This window comes from Hyaena hyaena, unplaced genomic scaffold, assembly GCF_003009895.1.
Source record: "Hyaena hyaena isolate Hyena2069 unplaced genomic scaffold, ASM300989v1 scaffold_898, whole genome shotgun sequence".
In the NCBI taxonomy this organism is placed as follows: Eukaryota; Metazoa; Chordata; class Mammalia; order Carnivora; family Hyaenidae; genus Hyaena; species Hyaena hyaena.
The window spans coordinates 270,985-292,340 of NW_024081533.1; the positions used below are offsets into that span (position 1 = coordinate 270,985).

The 21,356-nt window shown below is 56.0% G+C and overlaps 1 protein-coding gene across 1 annotated transcript in view; it reads left to right on the forward strand.

Moving 5' to 3' along the window:
* TMEM132E (transmembrane protein 132E) overlaps window positions 1-21,060 on the forward strand; it is a 53,900-nt gene extending 32,840 nt beyond the window's left edge. Inside the window, exons 4-11 of the mRNA XM_039220623.1 lie at window positions 8,219-9,149; window positions 10,596-10,742; window positions 10,943-11,135; window positions 12,038-12,181; window positions 14,474-14,679; window positions 16,409-16,697; window positions 17,832-18,023; window positions 18,953-21,060. Of these exons, the coding sequence (XP_039076554.1) occupies window positions 8,219-9,149; window positions 10,596-10,742; window positions 10,943-11,135; window positions 12,038-12,181; window positions 14,474-14,679; window positions 16,409-16,697; window positions 17,832-18,023; window positions 18,953-20,005 (3,155 nt within the window). The 3' untranslated portion in view covers window positions 20,006-21,060. The remainder of the gene's footprint in view (window positions 1-8,218; window positions 9,150-10,595; window positions 10,743-10,942; window positions 11,136-12,037; window positions 12,182-14,473; window positions 14,680-16,408; window positions 16,698-17,831; window positions 18,024-18,952) is intronic.
* Window positions 21,061-21,356: the final 296 nt, after the last annotated feature.

A 21,356-nucleotide genomic window follows, 5' to 3' on the forward strand; every position in this document is an offset into this window, starting at 1 on the left:
TACTTGTCCTTTTTAACTTAACAGACATTGACAGAGGGCCTGCTGTGAGCTGAACAATGCATCCAGTGCTGGAGAAAAGCAGGCCAGCACTTCTCCCCTCTCACAATGAAATAACCAGTACGTGTTGAATGAATAAATGAATAAACACTGAACGCTGAACACTGACTCTACACCAAGAATTACACCAAGCGATTTGCTTATTTAGTCATGGCAGCCCTATGAAATAGGTTCTATTATCCTCATTTCCCAGGTGTGGAAATCAAGGCTCAGAGAGGTTAAGTGACTTGCCTAAGGTCACACAGCTAAGGACGTATCAAAGCTGGGATTTGAATGTGAGTTTGTGTGGCTCCCAAACCACACAGGTTCTTTCTTCCTTTTCTTTTCTTTTTATTTTTTTTTAATTTCCTTTTTAAAAAATCTTGGAATAGCTTCAAACACTTTCCTTCATTTTTAATGACATTTATTGTTTTCTTTCTAATTTTACAAGCAGGGCATGTTCATTGTAGACAACTGGAAAATACATAAAAGCATAAAGTAAAAAATAACAATCACCCATAATCCTCACCCCCCAGAGATAACCACCATTAGCATTTTGATGTATTTCCTCCCAGTGTCTACATCTTTTTATGTAAAATTGGTATCACGTTGTAGAGCCAGTTTTACACCCTTCTTTGTTTAGTTCAAAGTATTTTGTGAGCATTTTCCCATCTGAGTAAATTTTTTTTTTTTTAAACTTGACAGTAATTCCTGCCCACATCCCTTTGTAAACATTTGCTTTTATTTAACCATGTCTTGCTTTTGGACATTTAGGTATTTCTAATTTTTTACTAATAAACATAACATCGCAGCGAATGTTTTTTACATGAACTGATGCCTGTGTACGAGATTCCCAAAGGGGAGTTCCTGGGGCAAAGAGCATGAGCGATGTCAAAGCCTTTAAAACATATTTTGAAAGTGCATTCTAGAAAATTGTCTAGTGTACCCTCCGATAGCAGGGCGTGCAGATGCCTTACTTCTTAAAACCATTGTTGACACTGGATCTCACGAATTTAAAACACAAATGAAAACTTTCCACAAGACAGGATTTTCCCAGGTCAGCACCTCGTTCCTTAGTACCTGGCATATGGGTTGGTGATTTCCCGTCTGGCTGATACGGGAAAATGGGTCCTCAGAAACGGCATGCTTGCCCTGGGTGAGATCTACCCATTAGCCAAGGAAGAGTGGGACTGAAAGCAGGGACGCCTCCTCCCAGCCAGAACCCTCTTCCAGGCACCCTCAGAGGGGAAGTTCCTCCCCTGCAGCTCTCCCGGGCTAGGGCCTGGAGGTTTGAGCTTATGGGGTGGCGTGTCACTGCGCTAACCCATCCCTGGCTTCTTGATAGTGGACACATGGACCCTAGGATCCTCACCACCTGCAGCAACCGTATCTCTTGCTCCCTTTCATTCATTCATTCATTCACTCATCCATTCATCCATTCATAGATTAGGCACCTGTATGTGCCAGGCACTGTTCTAGGCTCTGGGTACTTCATCATCTGCTGTCAGCATCACCAAATTATACCATACAAGTCACATCAGTGTCTCCCAACCCTGCCGGCTCAGTGCCATGTTTTCCAAACTTCTGTGATAACAGCGCCTGGGATGCTTGATAAACACACAGATCATCAGGTCTCTCCCCTGGCAATTCCGATTGTGTTAAGCCCCAGGTCCAGCCCTAGAATCTGTTTGCTCTTGTTTTGTTTGCTCCTGCTGATTCTTACATTCAGGCAAGTTCAGGAGCAAGTGCCAAAGGATCCCCAAACACTGACATCTGATGTGGCACCTGTATGCATGCGCACATGCGCGTGTACACACACACACACACACACACACGCACACAGGTGAGTAAGCGAAGGGCTCCCAGCACAGCCCAGCACCCTCAGGCCCTGCTAGCACACCCTGCTGTGTCCCTCAGCCTCAAACTCACCAGAGCTAATGACGATCTTTTTTTTCTGATTTGCAAGCGATTAGTTTTAATTTGGGGACAATTAGAGGTAGAAGCAGGAGGCATCTGATCTTGATTAGAAGCAAGGAAATGGCCAGAGGCACCCCCATCCCTAGCCTGCCTGGCTGTAGCCTCTGTGTAGATTAATTTATATTTTCAGTAGGCTTGTGGGGAGTGGGGGCTGGCCTGTGTGCCTGGAGAGAAAGTGGGAAGGTTTTGTGGGGGTGGCCAGAGGCCCCTGCTGTGCTCCCAGACAACAAAAGCCAGACTGAATTGAAAAGGGAGGGCCTCTGTGGGGCATCTGGGTGGCTTAGTTGGTTGAGTGTTGGACTCTTGATTTCAGCTCAGGTCATGATCTCACAGTTTCGTGCATTCGAGCCCCACATCGCTGCGCTGGTGGCTTGGTGCCTGCTTGAGAATCTCCCCTGCTTCCTGCCCCTCCCTCATTCATACTCTCTCTGTCTCTCTCAAAATAAATATACTTTTAAAAAAAGGAAAAGGGCTCTGTCCAGCCACTGGCCCTGTGCAGGTACCTCAGCCCTCGTAAGAGGGTAGAATTGAGATGTGTTAAGAACCTCCTGAGTGCACCCCTTGCTCTGTGCAACACTGGTCCAAGCCCAGCATCTGCCTGTATCCCCATCAAGCTAAGAAAGCAAAAGCGTAAATAAGTAGGTGCCTTCTAGTGTTGGAAGTGGCTTGAGAGATTTCTGCACAGGTGAAGGCCAGCGTCCTGCCTGCGGGGAGCATTCGCAGAAGTGACTAATGAAACAGTTCGATGACAATTTGCATGTCACACTCACACCAAGGCCATGCTCCAGATCAGTCAGAGCCAGAGCTGGACAGAGCAAAGTGGCACCCACGTGCCACAGCGAGAGGCTGGGGGAGTGCTTCAAGAGGAGGCAGAGCTGGGGCGAGCGTGGAAGGAAGAGGGGACCCCACACACGCCGTCCCCCAGGGAATTCTCTCGGGTGCTGCTGGGTCCAGTCCAATGCCCTCGCAGAGGGTGAATGAAGCCTCTATTCATGCCGTAGTCTCTTTCTGCTCGCTGAGCATAACCCCCAAGTGGCCCTGGGTTGGTGCTTCCCAAGGGGAGGGGCAGATTCAGTGCCCAGGGAAGCTGGGGGGGGAGAGAAGATTCAAGGAGGATGAGGATTCAGGCCTGTTGCATCCACAGTCACCCCATTCTTAGTTACTCTTTACTTAGCAAAGAGCTGCGTGTGCCTTCTTGGGCTGGGAAGAGTCACATGCTAGGTATCGTCTCAGGGAGCAGCTGGGACTGCCTCAGCCGCCATCATTATCCCTGTGGACACAACACCATGATCCCAGCCATCTTCTTCCCCTGGTATGGCGTCTCCGCTCCTGACTGGGGAAACTGAGGCTGTGGGGGGTGGGCAGAAATAGCCAATCCCCATGTGTCAGTCTGCCTGGGCAACCCTAACAAAGCACCTCAGACTGGATGCTAAAACAGCAGATCTTGGCTTCTCAGTTCTGGAGGCTAGAAGTCCAAGGTCAGAGTGTCAGCAGGGTGGGTTTCTCCTGCGGCCTCTCTTCCTGGCTTGCAGAGGGCCGCCTTCTCCCAGTGCCTTCACGTGGTCTTCACTCTGTGTGTCTGCGTCCTGATCTCCCTACTTATCAGAACACCAGGTGTATTGGATTAGGGCCCACCCTGATGAGCTCTTTGCAGACCCTGTCTCCAAACACAGCCACATTCTGAGGTCCTGGAGGACCATGTATGAATTGGGACGGGGATCACAGTTCAACCCCTAACACCCAGCATGCGTCCAAGAAGATGTGGAGAAGCCCTCTCTATAAGAAGGCAGCAGCGGGGCGCCTGAGTGGCTCAGTCAGTTGAGCGTCCGACTTCGGCTCAGGTCATCATCTCACAGCTAATGAGTTCAAGCCCTGCGTCGGGCTCTGTGCTGACAGCTCAGAGCCTGGAGCCTGCTTCAGGTTCTGTGTCTCCCTCGCTCTCTGCCCCTCGCCCGCTTGCCCTCTGACTCCCAGGACTGCACCCAAATGCCACCGGAGGCTGAAAGCTGTTTACACAGAGGGGAACCCGGCTGCTGCTCTGGGGGAGAGCCAAGGCCACTGAAAACAGTGCAAAGCATGCTCTGCAGGGTGAGCTGGATGTGAACACAAGAGGAGGAGTCGGGAGCCCGGAGGCCAGTGCTCTGGGGAGCAAGTAGAGCAGGGTGAGGGGCCAGGAGTGGCCGGCGTTCAGAGCCAAGCCTGAAGAACCGTTGGGGGTGCCTGGTGCGGGCCTGCAGGGCAGATGTGCCCCAGCCTGTGAGATCAGCACCCCCCGTGTTGGGGGGGAGGGGTCCAGGCTGTCACGTCCAACCCAGTCATGCCCCTATGGTACCTCTCCCCCACCTCTGGGCCCAACCTACCTCACTTCTGTTTAGATCCTCCTCTCCCCCAACTGTTGTCCTTCAGGGAACCTTCCAGCAGCTCTTTCCTCCCCAGGCCAGGCCCTGCTCCATGCTGATATACAGGCCAGTGTGCACATCAGCACACACAACACCTTCCCGCATGGCCTCCTGGAAAACCTGCCCTGTCTGCTGACAACTCCATGGGCCTCACTGGCCTCCCCTCTAGCCCCCACACCTTTCCAGGGCCTCTCCCACCTCCCTGGGGAAACTGAGGTCCAGAGTGATGAAGCGACTTCCTTCTTGCTCCAGAGTCCGTGATCAGGAGAGCAGAGGTTAGTGCTGGGGTCTCAGCCACACTCACCTCCACCACAGAGGAAGCCTCCAGGCCTCAGAGGATAGAATGACTCACGGTGGTGACTGGAGGGGGTGTCCTGCGTCACGATGACATAAATACAAAAATTGTACCACCCTAATACTGCCTTTTCTGGCTCTCCTTTCTGAAAGCTGGAAGCTGTTTTCTTAGCACAGGTCACTTCCCCTTTCAGAAACGCAGACTCTTAATCTGCAAGGCTGCTGCCTGGTGCCAGGAGCCATCCCCCTCAGCAGCCATCCCGTCTCGTCTCTTCTCGGATGCTTCCTGGAGGAGGCGCTTGTATCCCACGTAGCATCCCAGTCGTTGGGTTCTGAGAATTCCACTCACTTAGCAAAAATCTATAGGCGCACCTGGGCGGCTCAGTCAGTTAAGCGTCCGACTTCGTCTCAGGTCATGATCTCACGGTTAGTGAGTTCCAGCCCCGTGTCAGGCTCTGTGCTGAAAGCTCAGAGCTTGGAGCCTGCTTCACATTCTGTGTCTCCCCCTCTCTCTCTCTCTCTCTGTCCCTTCCCCGTTCACGCTCTCTCTCAAAAAAAAATAAATACTAAAAAAATTTTTTTTAATGTACTGAGGGAGGAGGGGTGCATGTAGACATGGCCTCCAGGCCATCCTCCAGGCCCCTCTGAGTCTTCTGCCTGTCTGCTGGCTCCTGCCCCCGCTGTGCCTCCAAGGGGTCCAGATGGCCAGCCGTGGGGTGGGGACAAGGAGAGTGTCGAAGGGGACTAAGTGCTTACTTAACAGCCTCTGGGATCCCCTGGGGACGGTAAGCAAGGCAAGGCCAGTGGTTGTGAGTTCCATGTCCCCAGCCTGTCCACCCCCAGTGCTGCTGAGTGTTTACTGCTATGGCAGCTGCCCTTCTCAGGCCCCAGCGGGACAAGCACGGTGACCCCTCCCCATCTCGGCCCAGTGCCCACAAGCCCTGGACATCCCTCCCTTGGCCTTTCATCTACCCTCAACATCCTGGTGAGGGGGCCAATGTCACCATCTCAAGTTTAGATGTGGGAACCAAGGCCCGAAATGGGAAGTAACTTGCCAATGAATGTCACAGGGAGAACCTTGAACCTGAGTCCTGAAATCATTATTTGCCTGCTTTCTACCACTTCAAAGCAGTTGGTTGGCTTCCGTGCTCTGGCTCAGGCTGTTACTCTGGACTCCAATGTGTATCCTTTGGACCAGCCTCCCCCTGATGGCAAGGACACCTTCTCAGAGACTCCAGGGGTAACTGTGGAGCAGGGATTGCAGCCAGAAAGGCTCTCCCCATCTCTCCAGACGTCTTCCTGCCCCCATCTTGGACTTAGCTGTCCACCTCCACCCCCACCCCACCACTGGCAGCCAGTATATCTTGCAGGGTGCAGAGCATCTAGTGGGAAAGGTGGCCTGTGAACAGAGTTCCCCAGGAAATGGGAAGGGCAGTCTGGGGGTTGAGGCATGGGCTGTCCGCCCTGGGCGATTTCCCCGGCTAATCCTAAGGGCCCGTCAGAGAGAGCTCTAACTAGGTACATGAGACCAGGTACCATTCCTCTTAGAACACTTGACCCCAAGCGTCTCTACCTTGCCCCAAGCCAAATGCTTCTTTCTTTGAATGAGGAAATTAAACCACAGATTTAAAAAATAGGATATAGGCACCGGAGCCTCAGGAGCAGGGAATTTTTCGTTCATTGCCTTTATGAGGAATTGGATGTGAAGGTTTGTGGGGCTGTCAAGATTTCATTGATGGTGGTAAAATAATAAACGTGCATAAATGACAAGTAACCACTATAGCGTTGGTTAGGAGGCTCCTCCTTGGAACACAGGTCTCTGCAAATCACTCAGCATAAATCAACCATGATTTGTCAAGGGCTTGCTCAGTGCACAACCTCCTAGATAACTAACTTCCTTATAAGATAGGATGAGAGGTCCCCTCAGTGAAGGAGAGTCATACCTTGGAGGACTTCATGGAGGAAGTGGCGTTGGAGCTGGACTTTGGAGGAAGATTCCACTCTGGATGTGTGTGGTCAGGAAAGGAGGGAATTTGATGCAGAGGGCACAGCATGGGAGATCAGGCAGAAATTGTCCAGTTATGTTGGCAGTGGGGGTTTGGGAGGAGGAGTCCTGGGACAAAGGGGAGCCTGGAACCCCACTGTAGAGGACCCTGAATGCCACACTCAGGCCCAAGGTGGGTTTGAATTTTGTCTTGTAAGCAGAAGGGATTCTGTAAAAATGCTTACAGACATTGGCATTGCGATGCACAATTTAGAGAGTTCTTTTTTATTTGATTCTGGAAAACAAATCAAATGACAGCACAGCATCCTTTAAGATGAGTATTTATTATTATTATTATTATTATTATTATTATTAACTTGATTGTAAATATGAGGAAAGTGACTCAGGGCTGATGGGAAGATACAGAACTGCTTCTCAAACCTCGAACCCCCACAGCTTGGTCCTTCCTCTTCCTGAGCAGAGTCCAACAGGAACTGAGCTGGCGGTGAGGGGCCACCAAGGTCTCATCTGTGTCCAGGAGAAATAAATCACTCTGCTGCTATGGGGGGAGTGGATGCCAGCGAGGTGGTTAGAGGGAGAGGGGAGACCCAGGCAGGCGGTGTTATGTTGTCATAGCAACAGGATCCCGGCCAGAACCGGGGCAGGGCTCCCGGGATGGAGGACAGGGGCCAGCTCGGGACATATCATATAGCCAAGAGGTGGAATTGCTAGCATTTGGCGGGTCCTGCACAGATGTGGGGAGGGGACCAGAGATGGCAGATCCGAGGCTTGAGTTGGCTTTGGGAGACTGGGGTCACATTCCCTGTGTATTTAGTGCATGGGGAGAGGGAGCAGGGGGAGACAAGGGAGCTCTGGGGCCCCTGTGCCATCTGAGGCAGCTGGAGCGGGAAAGGGCTTAGTTTTGAGAGTCCGGTGGCCCTGGGTTCGAATCCTAATGCTGGCCCCTTTGACTCATGTGGCTTGGGTGCGTTGCTTAAGCATTCTGCACCTTTACCTGTAACGTATTAAGAATAGGCTTTCAAAAAAAGAGAAGTTGTTGATAGGAAATGATTGAATCCATGGAGACGGTAGAATGTCTAGCTCTGAGGATCCAACTGAGGATCAAATAAGCTAATGCCAGTGGAGGGAGCGTGGAGGAGGTTACAACGGTAAGAGTTAGAGCCTTCTCAAGGCCACTCTCTGTTCTCAGCCCTTTATGTACACACAGTACTTGGGAAATCTTCAGGACCCCACTTGAAGGCAGAAACCAATTTTATCCTCATTTTATACATGAGGATGATGGGGGATGAACCCTCTTTAAAGCCTCACAGTGCTTTGCGCTGATATCAGATTTACCTGCTCGTTACAGCAAAAGAAACCAGGCATTGGTGAGCCGACAGTTACCACACCAGCACAAGGGGGCGCCTTGGAGCTGGCGCCCGCTGGGCACGTGGGAGGCCGCGGAGCCCCGCGGGGCCAGCGCGGCCTCTGCTCACCCCTCTGAGCTCTCTCCCCTGTCTGTCCCCAGCCTCTGGCCGCTCCCACCCAGCCAGCCCCAGCCCACCCGGCCCGCAGGCCGGCCCGGTGCTGCCGGTCAGCTACCGCCTGTCGCGGACGCGGCTGGCCTTCTTCCTGCGGGACGCGCGGCCCCCGCCGCCCGCGGCGGCCAACGGCTCCCTGCAGCGCTCCGAGCCCTTCGTGGTGTTCCAGACCAAGGAGCTGCCCGTCCTCAACGTCTCCCTGGGGCCCTTCAGCACCAGCCAGGTGGTGGCCCGCGAGCTGCTGCAGCCGTCCAGCACCCTGGACATCCCCGAGCGCCTGACGGTCAACTGGAAGGTGCGGGCCTTCATCGTCCGCGCCCGCGTGCCCGCTTCGCAGCCCGTGGCCCAGGTGCTGTTCTACGTGGCCGGCCGCGACTGGGATGACTTCGGCGTCACCGAGCGGCTGCCATGTGTCCGCCTGCACGCCTTCAGGGACGCCCGGGAAGTCAAGAGCTCCTGCCGCCTCAGCGGGGGCCTGGCCACCTGCCTCGTGCGGGCCGAGCTGCCCCTGGCCTGGTTCGGGCCCCCAGCCCCTGCCGCGCCGCCAGCGGCCCGCCGCAAATCTCCGGACGGGCTGGAGCCCGAGGCGGCTGGGGAGAGTCAGCAGGCGGAGCTCTACTACACCCTCCACGCCCCTGACGCCTCTGGGGGGTGCGGGGGCGCGCGTCGGGGGGCTGGGCCGGGGGCGGGCGCCCGCGCGGAGAGCCCCACCCAGCACCCGCTGCTGCGCATCGGGAGCATCAGCCTGTTCCGGCCGCCCCCCAGGAGGACTCTTCAGGAGCACAGGCTAGACAGCAACCTGATGATCCGCCTGCCAGATCGGCCCCTCAAGCCTGGGGAGGTGCTCAGCATCCTCCTCTACCTGGCCCCCAACTCCTCCTCTCCCTCCAGCCCCAGCGTGGAGCATTTCACACTCAGGTAGGCGCATGTGGGGGGAGGGTCTGCCCTCATTCCAAGGTCAAATGCACACCTGGCCCCTCTTAGGGGTGTGCTGACGCCTGCCGGGCCAGCACCCTAATCCTACTTCTTCCATTTCTCACTCGAGCAACCTCAGGAAGACACCTGACTTATTTGAGCCTCAGTGTTCTCATCTGCCTGATGACAACAGAAATCTCTGCCCTACCTCTGTAGCTCACAGAAATGGATGAAGGAGAAATGTTCGTTTTCACAAGCATGGGTATCAAGAATGATGGAATGGGGTTGGAAGGGCCCTTAGACCTTTGCTGGTGTAACTGCCCCATTTTATAGAGGAGGAGACCAAAGCCAAAGAGAAGAAATGGAGATCAGAGTGCAGCCGGTTAGCTGGGAGCCTGAAATGAGCAGTAGTGTGTCTGTGTGTCAGCACATTTGCCCAATTCTGGAGTTGAGATGACAATTTTCAGGAGTCCCCTGAACAGGATACAATCCACAAATTCAGAAGTGCCTTAAACCAGATCACATCCCCACAAAACAGAATGGAATTTAAACCACATTGAATGACTCTGAGAACACAGTAAAAGCCCCACCAAAATATTCCTCTCACCCCCAGGCACTATGCATAGGACCCAAAACATTGCCATTAACCTCCAGCTTCTTTGAGTTAAGCATTGTCCTGTCTCCTGAGTGTACCTGCTTAAAGTTCAGATATTCCTGGATGGGATGAGATCTGATTCAATGATTGATATATGAATGTATGTATGAGTTAAATCAGTCATCACAGATCTTGGGCTACATTAACAGGAGTAAACATGTAGAATTAAGGAGGTGATCACCATTCTGCTTTAGCCAGTATGAATCAGACCATAGCTGAAGTCTTGTATTTAGTACAGGGCACTATACCTTATGTGTGCAGTGTCCAGAGGATGGTGACATGAAACTATGGCAAAAAGTAACAATTGGAGGAGCTAGAGATTTTAGGCCAGGAGAAAAGAAGACTCAAGGAACACCTGCTCCCCTCCCGCTGTCTGAGAACTGTTACAATTGAGATGAAGGAGGGTTCTTCTCTCTTGCCCCAGCAGACCCCATGACTGTTTCAGCTAAATATAGGAATGGGGTTTCTAATCCTTAGGGGCTTTCTGAGAATGGAATGGGATGTGTTCAGTAGTGAGTTCCCCGTCACTAAAGTATGCAAGTAGAAGTTTGGTAAAACTTGGCAAAGAGATGTGATAGAAGTGATTGTAGCCTCCAGTGAGGGTCAGCATTTTCAGCTACATGATACCAGATTCCCCAAGTTCATCTCAAGCATGAAGTCTAGGACTCAGGGTAATTTACTCACCTGCTCCCCCTACTCCCAGCCCCAGCTTTGGGGGGGAGGGGTGGCCAGGTGGACAGCCATTTGGACCCTAGGCTGACCCTCTTGCTCTTCTTCCTCCCACTTTGTTCCAGGGTGAAGGCCAAGAAGGGTGTGACCCTTCTGGGCACCAAGTCACGGAGTGGTCAGTGGCATGTGACCTCAGAGCTGCTGACTGGGGCAAAGCACTCAACAGCCACTGTGGATGTGGCCTGGGCACAAGGCACACCCCTGCCCCCCTGGTAAGCCAAGGTGGAGCCTCTGCCTACCTCTTTGCAGGATAGCACCTGGGAGGGATGAGGAAATTCTTGATGGAGGAGACCAGACCGGCAGAAGGGCTGGGGCTTGGTTTGTGGAGGCTCTGGGGTTCAGGCCAGGGCTGATGTTAAGGCTCCTGAGCTGTCCTTCCTCTTGGGCTCTGCTTCCTTCCTCCACCCTGCAGGGAAGGCCAGGGGCCCCTGGAGATCCTGCAGCTGGACTTCGAGATGGAGAACTTCACCAGCCAGTCAGTCAAGCGGAGGATCATGTGGCACATCGACTACCGTGGCCACAGTGCCCTGCCTGACCTGGAGCGGGCGGTCACTGAATTGACGGTCATCCAGCGGGATGTACAAGCCATCCTTCCCCTAGCCATGGTGAGCAGGGCAGGTGACTGGGCCAGTGGATGCATGTGTCTGTCACGGGGGCATGTGTGTGACAGGCATGTTTACAGCTAAGCATGCATATAGATCAATGCATGTACATGTGAGCCTGCGCTCAAGTGTGTGCATGTGGGTAAAGGGGTGTGTGTGTGTGTGTGTGTGTGTGTGTGTGTACACTCACTGGAGGCAGGCGGTACTCAGTGCCTGGTGCTGGAGTAGGACAGCAGATGTTCAGGGGGACAGAGGTGGGAGAAGTCCCCCATGGAGAGGGCACTCAGGAGAGACTTCCTGGAGGAGGTGACCATGCAGTTGAACCCGGAAGGCCACATGGAAAGAAGCGCTCATACAATCAGAGAAGATGAGGAGGGTGCTCTAGGTAGAGGATCGTGTGGGCAAAGGTGTGGTGATGGGAATGTGAATAGTTTGTCCTAAGGAGCAATGGACTTGGGAGTGCCATGGGTGGTAAGGCTGGAGTCCTTACCCGGTCCAGTCCGGGGTCACCTGGAATACCAGGTGAACATGAGGCCATCCCAGGGCACCTTGAATAGCCAGAGGGACATTAGGCCAGCCCAGGGGCATCTGGAATGGCCAGACAAATGTGATGGACGTGACTCTGTGAGCATGAGGAGCATGTCAGATGTTGAGAGAAGATGGTGGGGGGCTGGGGAAGGGCTGTCTCCTGAAGGCCACTGCAGGAGATCAGGTGAGCACAGCATCTGAGAAGGCAAGTGAGACTTGGCGGATGCACCTCTCTGCACATGCGTGCTGGTGTCCCCAGGGGTGGGACGTGCATATAAGGAGCGGGGCACCCAGGAGCCTGGGCCATGGCTGGCGTGTCCTGGGAGAACAGAGCACCATAAGCACCCCAGCTCATCAGGGCCCCACCCTCCCTGCAGGACACAGAGATCATCAACACGGCTATCCTGACGGGCAGGACGGTGGCCATTCCTGTCAAGGTCATCGCCATCGAGGTGACTGGCCTCGTCCTAGATGTCTCTGCCCTGGTGGAATGCGAGTCTGACAATGAGGACATCATCAAGGTGGGCTTGCTGGAGATGGGGCCTCCCGGGGAAGGGGGCCTCAGACCTTCAGGGGGAGCAGAGCCCCAAGCCAGTGGGGAATTTCTATCCCAGGAAGCTCCCCTTGGGAGGCAAGTGGAGGAGAAATGGGGGTGGGGGGAAATAGTTGCAGGCAGCCCATATCTAGCCTGAGTGGGGTGAGGAACAGCCCTGAGTACTGCTATCCTGGAGGGCTTCCTGTAGGAATGTGAAAGAAGCCATTTGGCAGACTGAGGGGAGAAGGCAGTGTTGACAGCCTGAGCTCAGTCCAATCCAGCAAGTGATTATTGAGCCCCCCTCACCCAGGACAGACACCAGGGAAGGCAGCGGGGGTGGGGAGGGAGCCCTTCAGGGACATCCCCTGAACCCAGATGCTGGTGACCGAATGGAGGAGCTTCAGCTCAGGGAGGAAGCCCCAGAAGCATGCAAGTTAGTCCAGAGTGAAGGTTGTGAAAGGAAAGACCCTCTCAGGGCACACACATCCCAAATCCTCCATCTCCTGAAGGGCCCCCCCCCACCCCCGCCAGAGCTCCTCCCCAGAGCCCCCGGTCCTCACCACCCAGCAAACAAGGCAACAGTCTGATTCAAATGTCCCAATTTGCCACCTCCCCAGGAGAGCCTCCAGATTTGCCCCTGCCCTTGGTTTTGGACAGTGGTCACAGGCAGTAGGATGGGCAGTGATGCAGGAGGTTGCAGCCCTAGTATCTATGTGGTGGGGGAGCTGTTTGTTGGGCCAGCCTCCAGCAGGTGCCGAAATCAGATGATCAGACAACAGAATCTGTTCCCTGTGTCTGTAAATAGCTCAGCGTGAAGGAGAACGGGAGGAGTGGGCCGTGGGTGTCCTTCTCCCTCTGGCTAACTGGGGCTAGCCCAGAGTGTGCACGCTCTCTCTCCCCACATTCTGCCCCAGATCCCTCCAGGTCTGGGGAGCTGAAGCCTCACCTCACCCCTCCCCCATCCAGCAAGAACGCCCCCCTCAAAGGGAGCAAGAGCAGATGGCTGGGTACCACAGCCCCATCCCTTGTAGAGCAAAAGCCTTGCCCAGGCCCCTGGGCCTTCCCATTGCTGGCAGGCTGGGACAGGAAAAAATGGGCCTGCTCTCAAAGGCCCTCACCTCGCACCTGCCTCTGCCCCCCAGGCTCCTCCATCCCAGCCGCAGAATGGACCAGAACAAAGTCTTGACAGCTTAGATACCAAAGGGAATTCACAAAGATGCTAAATGGAATTTGTTTCCATTCTCAATGAAATACACTCAGGTTCCTGATGGAGTTTGCCAACACTCTGAATGGAATCTGCCAGCCTTCTGATGCCTTCTGAAGTGGGAAATGAGCTTTTCTGGTGGGGCCGCTGTCCCACATCCCAGCACCCCCATCTGAGATGATTAAGGGAGCAAGCAGGAGTTTGGGACGAGCCACAGTTCCGGCACCCTCCCTGCCCCCACCAGAGCCTCCAGAGTGTCATAAGCCCACAAGCCGCATGACTAGACCCTCCCCAAATGCGAGGGCGTGCACCCATGGGCATGTGACAGCGGGAACACCTAAATGCGCTGCACACAAGATTCGCTCCAGGGTGTGCGAGGTACATACTGGGCACACTTGACGTGTGCACCCACCTACATCTGCCCTGAAGTACTGGCACAGGTGTCAGTGAGTGGGCACAGGTGTCCACCAAGATGCGTTCAGCAGGCATGTGCCCACCCAGGGAACCTCTAGGAATATAAGTTGGAGTCCTGGTGGGCATGCATTTATAAGAGCTGCATCCACCGGTGGCACCCATCCACCTGTCTGTCCTGATTTTTCCTCTCCCCATCCCCCACCTATACCCCAGGGCTAGAGTAGTCCCCACGCCTGAAATTAACCAGCTGCTCATTTTCCTGGGGCCACAGGGCCAGATGGACCATGGAGGAGTCGTAGGCTCAGGACAGGCTGCCCTTCTGTGCTGTGGAGGGTCCTACCAAAAGCCATCTGTGCCAGGGTGCAGGGCGATCGTGCGGGGCAGGGGTGCCAGCCCTGGGGGCCCTCAGCCTGAAGTCTCCTCTGAGGTGTGGTCTGTGTAAAATCACAGGCACATTGGCTCCTTGCCAGGGAGCAGAGACCTCCTGTAGTAGCCACTGAGAGATGATCTGTGGAGAAACAGTGGGAAAAGGGACACCAGAGGCGGACATCTCCCGGAGGAAATAAATGTGGTGCCTCCACCCACCCTGCTCCTCCCCGTCAGCCCACAGGATGCCCCGTAGGGCAACACTGGCCAACCAACCTCCCTCCCCCTCCCCAGGTGTCCAGCAGCTGCGACTACGTGTTTGTGAGTGGAAAGGAGTCTCGCGGGTCCATGAACGCCAGGGTCACCTTCCGCTATGACATCCTCAATGCCCCCCTGGAAATGACAGTCTGGGTCCCCAAGCTGCCCCTGCACATCGAACTCTCGGATGCACGCCTCAGCCAAGTGAAGGGCTGGAGGGTACCTATCCTCCCCGACCGGAGGTACAGCCCCTCCTCCACACACAGTGGATACTCGGGATACTCACAGGTGGATATGGTCTGATCCACGTATGTGTATGAGACCCCAGGTGTACATAGTCTGCAGGTCGGTTATACAATCAGCAAACTTTTATCGAGCAGCTACTGTGTGCCAGGCACTGATGGGTGCTTGAGACATGGTGTGAGTGTGGCCAGTGCCTGACCCAGCCAAGCCACAGAACAAGGTGGACACAGGAAGCCCTGTGTGCAGGGAACCAAGTGACACTAAAGGAGACAACCACCACTCCCTCTAGGAGAAGTCAAAGCAGGCTTCCTAGAAGAGGTGACTGGAACTAAGTCTCAAAGAATAAGTGAAAAGGAGCAGCCAGGCCACAGACAAAATGGAGCAGACACAGCAATAGGTGCACACACACCTGTGCACATGTGCCTCAGGCTGTGCATGCTAGGGATACACACTCGTGAGTGCATCATCCCAGGCATACAGCGACTCACCAGGATCCTTTGCTGGGGGGCACCTCACACACTTAGGTGTGCATCTCTGGGGCACGTACTCCACTCACTCCTCATTGCTGCTGGAGAGAAAAGCCAGCAAGGCAGAGAGAGGAAGAGTGGCAGGCAGCTAAGATGGGAGGGGAGGGGCTGGGGGAGAAGCAGGTGGCCAAGGGAGAGCCAGGCTCAGCTCAGTTCTGTAGAGATTGGGAAAAGCAAGGCTGTGTAGATCAGAGCCTCACAAATTTGAATGCACATACAATTCGCCCTGGGAGACTGTTCAAATGCAGATTCTGATCCAGTGGGTCTGAGAGGGGGTCTGTGATTCTGCAAGGGAGCCAGCTCCGGGATGCTGCTTTGAGTCATGATAGGGGAGTGAACTCTGCAGTGAGACAGCCTGGGTTTAAATCCTGATTGTTTTTTACTAGCTGGGCCACCTTGGACTACTTACATATCTTCTCTGTGCCCCGCCCCCCCCGCCATTTCTTCATCTGCAAAATGGGCACACTAACACTTACCTCATAGAATGATTGTGAGGATTCGTTAACATGGGCACAGGAGACCTGTGTGAATGGAGATTCTGGTTGCTGGATTCTTCTACAGCCGTAGCAAAGCACTAACCGTGTCCTTGGCTCGCTTTCCTGACAGTGGATCTCCTGGTTTTAGCATCTTTGGCAATCTGGCTAGGCTGAATTTCCCGAACCCTCAAGTCCTGGCTCCCTTTTGCTTATTGGCCTCTCCCTCAGTTTACCTCTCTCCTCTAAAGTTTCACTGTAAGCAGCAAGGGGAACCAGGCCACCCATTCCACATGCTGTTTGGAAATTCCATCAGCTGAATCTCTAAGTTTACCACTTACAAGTTCTGCTTGCCACGTGGCTGTAAACATACAATCTGGGCGAGCATTCCAGCACTTTGTGACAAGGGATGCCTTCCCTCCAGTTTAGAGCTGAGAACAGGGCCAGGCGCATGCTTAGCGCTGAGAAAGAGACCGCACCTGTCAGGATTCGACACCAGCTGTTCCCAGGCATGGGTTAAGCCCCACAGAGGCCGGAAGGCACAGGGAAGGGTCAAGAAGACACCTTTCTAGGAGACAAAAGGCTAGGGACTCTGGCTCCAAGCTTGTCAGAGACAGAAGCAACTGGGCAGGGAGGAGGCTTGCCCTTTGCACTGCTCCCACCCACAGGAGCCGGGGAGGAGCCAGCAGCACAAGGGTGAGGGAGTGACCCCCTGCCCTCCACCCCAGGTCGGCCCGGGAGAGCGAGGACGAGGACGAGGAGGAAGAGGACCGTCGGCAGAGCGCAAGCCGCGGCTGCACCCTGCAGTACCAGCACGCCACTCTGCAGGTCTTCACCCAGTTCCACACGACATCGTCCGAGGGCACTGACCAGGTGGTCACCATGCTGGGCCCGGACTGGCTGGTGGAAGTCACCGACCTGGTCAGCGACTTTATGCGGGTGGGCGACCCCCGCGTGGCACGCATGGTGGACAGCAGCACGCTGGCGGGCCTGGAGCCGGGCACCACGCCCTTCAAGGTAGGCCCAAGGCCAATGCCGGTAGCTTTGTTTATCTGCGGACAGAGAACACAGACTTTCCTGGGACAGGATTTCTAGGGCCTCAGCCTCTGGGATCCACCCCAGCTGGCCCCCAAACGTACTCTCTTCCCCTCATCCTGCCCCCACGCCCTGCCTGGAACCCCACTACCAGAGGTAAGCTCCTCCACTGCCCCTTGATGAAGGCTCTCCCTGCAAACCCTATCAACCTTTACCAACCTGTGTAGATCACTCGGTGCGGTCCCTGAGAGAAGGTGAGGATGTGGAGAGGGGGCAGAGGAGAGGGCTCGGGAAAGGGAATCTGGGGACCTAGGAATTCAACTCTGACCCTCCTCCTCTATAGCTGGGTGTCTAGGTAGAAACCATCCATCTAAGAGATTGTGAATAGTGGCCGCTGGGCTACTGCTTTACTTATCTGTAAAGCAACTCATCCAATGTTAAACTATTGGGTGGTTTCTCATTTTTTTTTTTTTAATTTTTAATGTTTTATTTATTTCTGAGAGAGAGAGAAAGTGTGAGCAGGGGAGGGTCAGAGAGAGAGGGAGACACAGAATCTGAAGCAGGATCTGAGCTGTCAGCACAGAGCCCGACACGGGGCTTGAACCCACGAACCATGAGATCATGACCTGAGCCAAAGTCGGACGCTTAACCGACTGAGCCACCCAGGCGCCCCTCATTTTTAAAAATCTAGATTTCTGGTTTTACAAAATACCAGGCCCGCATTCCCACCTGGCAATAATCGGCTAGTCAGTCCCGGTGCCTCCTTTACATGGGCACGAGTTCTATTTGCCAAGGTCCCTACCTTATCCCTTTGTCTCTCTGACATTGAGGCCAAACATGAAGGGCTATTTATCACTGTGTGGGGCTGTTGTTGACCTTAAAATCTGCTCACCTCTCTCATCCGTGTGCCTGCCTGGCTCCAGTGAGCCCCTGACCCTCACTTGGCCTCTGGACCCTGGTTTCTGGTTGCAGCCCTAAGTCAGAGCCCAAGAGTCCTGGCCCCCAGCCTGCTGCCCACCCCCAGGCCTCTTTTCCAGCACTGGCTTTTCTTCCATGTCTGGGAATCTGGGGTGGTCCCTTCTGGCCTTCGCCCATCCCCGCCCCACTCTGCTGCAGGTGGTGTCCCCACTGACGGAGTCTGTGCTTGGGGAGACACTGCTAACGGTGACGGAGGAGAAGGTCAGCATCACGCAGCTGCAGGCCCAGGTGGTGGCCAGCCTCGCCCTCTCCCTGCGGCCCAGCCCGGGGAGCAGCCACACCATCCTGGCCACCACAGCTGCCCAGCAGACCCTCAGCTTCCTCAAGCAGGTAACTGGATGCCCAGCCTTCCAACCTGGGGGTGTGGGGTGTGGAAGGAAGAAGGAAAGTCCAACTTGCCCTTGTGCCACGAGTCCCCTAAATGAGGGCTTTAATGGAAGATCTGTCCACCCTTTGTGCCCTACACACCTGGCCCACCCCATTCCCCTGCCGGCTGCACAGGGAGTCTGGCCAAGGTCCCGCTTCTTGCATCTGCCACCCGGAGATGTTCCTGCCCTGGGCTCCCCCTCCCCGATTCTCAGAGAGCCCACACCTGTGTCTCCGCCCCCAGGAATTACCCTCACCCATCTCTGGGGCCCCAGCTACAGCCCCCGACAGACCTGCCAGGGCGAAGGCTACAGGACAGAGGTAGAAAGGTGACAGGCAGGAGCACAGAAGGCTGGTGTTGAGCCCCAAGCCAAAAGTCCCCTGCCCCTAACTTGCTCCATGACCCCAGGCCAATCCCTTCTCTCTAGGCCCTGCTTCCTCATCTGCAGGAGGGGCAACGCTCAGAATGGTTTAACAGAGGAGAAGGGTGGGGTGGGGTATGTGTTCTCAATCTCCACGAGTCTAATGGGGACGATCCCAAGGTCAGGCATGGAGATACGGGGTTACTCCTGCAAAGGGACTTGAGGTAGACCCAAGGCAGAACATGTGTTCAGCCCATCGAGGGGAGGATAAAGTGGGTGAGGAAATTCTTTGGGTGGTATGAGGCCATAATGTGCCCCTTACCCTCCCCATGACCTCCAGAGAAGGACTTCCTTCTTCAACAATGGTTCCTAAGCACCTGCCACCCACCAGGCACAGTTCTAGCGCTGGGAATACAGCAGGGAGCCAGAGCACCCCAGTCCCTGTCCTCACAGAGCTCAGCATCTAGCAGTGAAGCCAGCCAGGGCTAGCTTTCTGACTCCTGTCCCCTTCCCCTCCTCTTCCTCCTCCAGGAAGCCCTCCTGAGTCTCTGGCTCTCCTACAGCGATGGCACCACAGCTCCACTCTCCCTATACAGCCCCCGGGACTATGGGCTGCTGGTGAGCAGCCTGGACGAGCGGGTGGCCACAGTGACCCAGGACCGGGCCTTCCCACTGGTGGTGGCCCAGGCCGAGGGGGCAGGGGAACTGCTTCGTGCAGAGCTCACCATCGCTGAGAGCTGCCAGAAAACCAAGCGCAAGAGCGTGCTGGCCACCACCCCCGTGGGCCTGCGGGTGCACTTCGGGCGGGACGAGGAGGACCCCACTTACGACTACCCGGGCCCCAGCCAGCCGGGCCCCGGCGGGGGCGAGGACGAGGCCCGCGGGGCCGGCCCGCCCGGCACCGCGGTGCCCCCGGCGGAGGCCCCGGGCCCGGGCACCGCCAGCCCCGCCGTGCCGCCCACAGAAGACTTCCTGCCGCTGCCCACCGGCTTCCTGCAGATGCCGCGCGGGCTCACGGACCTGGAGATCGGCATGTACGCGCTGCTGGGCGTCTTCTGCCTCGCCATCCTCGTCTTCCTCATCAACTGCATCGTCTTCGTGCTGCGCTACCGGCACAAGCGCATCCCGCCCGAGGGCCAGACCAGCATGGACCACTCGCACCACTGGGTGTTCCTGGGCAACGGGCAGCCGCTGCGGGGGCAGGCGGAGCTGTCGCCGCCCGCCGGCAACCCACTGGAGACCGTGCCCGCCTGCTGCCACGGCGACCACCACAGCAGCGGCAGCTCCCAGACCAGCGTGCAGAGCCAGGTGCACGGGCGCGGCGACGGCTCCTCGGGCGGCTCGGCCCGGGACCAGGCCGAGGACCCCGCCAGCTCGCCCACCTCCAAGCGCAAGCGGGTCAAGTTTACCACCTTCACCACGCTGCCCACGGAGGACCTGGCCTATGACTCGGTGCCCGCCGGCGAGGATGAGGAGGACGAAGCGGACCTGGGTTGGGGCTGCCCGGAGGTGGCGGGCACCGCGCGGCCCACCGCGCCCCCGGACCTGCACAATTACATGCGCAGAATCAAAGAGATCGCGTGAGGCGCCGTCCCCGCAGGGGGAGGGCTCTGCGCGCCGCGGCTGGGACCCCTGCTCACAGCGACGCAGGCGGGCTGAAGCGGATTTCGTACTCCCTGCCCCTGCAGCTTTGCTCTGTGCCGGGCGCCGCCTGCCCCAGCTGGCCCTCCCCGCAGCCTTGCACCAGACCCAATTCTGCCACCCAAGGTGGAGGGCTCCTTCCTCAGGAGCTTGCTAGGAGGAAAGCGATGGGAGCTTTTGTTCGACTCTTTCCAAACCTCCTCCCGTCTTAGACAACCCCCTGCCCCAAAAGTGAGGCGTGGAGGCCAAGCTTGGGGTGAGGTGGGCCCACACTGTGCCCCGCCCCTGCCCCCCACATCCCGTCTTCCCCTTGTGTGGGGGGAGCTTTGGGGGGGTCTTGTGTCACAAGCTGCACAAAGACTTTTCTCAAACCAATATTCAGGGATTTCTGTCCTGCAGGGTGGGGAGAGGGCGGCTGCCTGCCCTGCCGAGGATCTTGCTGTGAACAGAACGTTTGGGGGATGGGGAGATCCTTGTAGCATCTGCTGGCTTCCAGGTGCCCCCTCCCAAGTCCCTTCCCAGGACCTGGGAGCTGACCCTACAGAGGGGTCTGGGACCAAGCCAGACACCTTCCTGAGATCTCAGGACTCCCTCCTCTGTCCCCTCTGGCTGTGGGCTGGGACCTAAAGTGGGAGGAGCCCTGGGCCCCACCCTGAGCAAGCCACACCTGAGCACTGTGGTTTGAGCAGTCCCAGGAAGCCCCGTCCCCCTGCTCAGCCCACAGCAAGGTCAACACTGCGCCTTAGCCGCCCCCCTCGCTCTGCTGACCACTCCTTCCCCTCTGCAGGGGCCAGCCACCCATTCTCCCAGGAAACGGAATCGTGGGAGGGGGAGAGGGCACCAGGGGGTGCTGTGGAGGACCTAGGGATGGGCAAAGGCAGCGGGGAGCCCGGCTTCTCCCTTACCCCTCCCAGCCCTCAGCCACTTCTCTCTGGGGCTCTACCCACCACTGTGTCAGATTTTCTTAAATAAATGGGGGTGACCAGACTGGGGCAGGGAGCAGCTCCCGGAGAACAGAAGATGCATGGTGACTGGCTCCGTGTCTGGTCCCTGTGCGTGCGTGCACATACACACACATGCACCTTGTGGACACTCTCAATGACATGAGATCAACACATGGCTGAACCAGGGCTGCCCCTTCCTCCAATGTCCACATCCCTGCGGACCCTCTCGCACCAAGGAGGTGCCCCCACAGGGGAGTGAAGGATTCCCTGACCCAGAAATGTGCCCGTACAAAGAGGTAGCTCCTCTAGGAGTGCCATCGTTGGCTCGGGAGGGTAGGGCAAGATTCAGG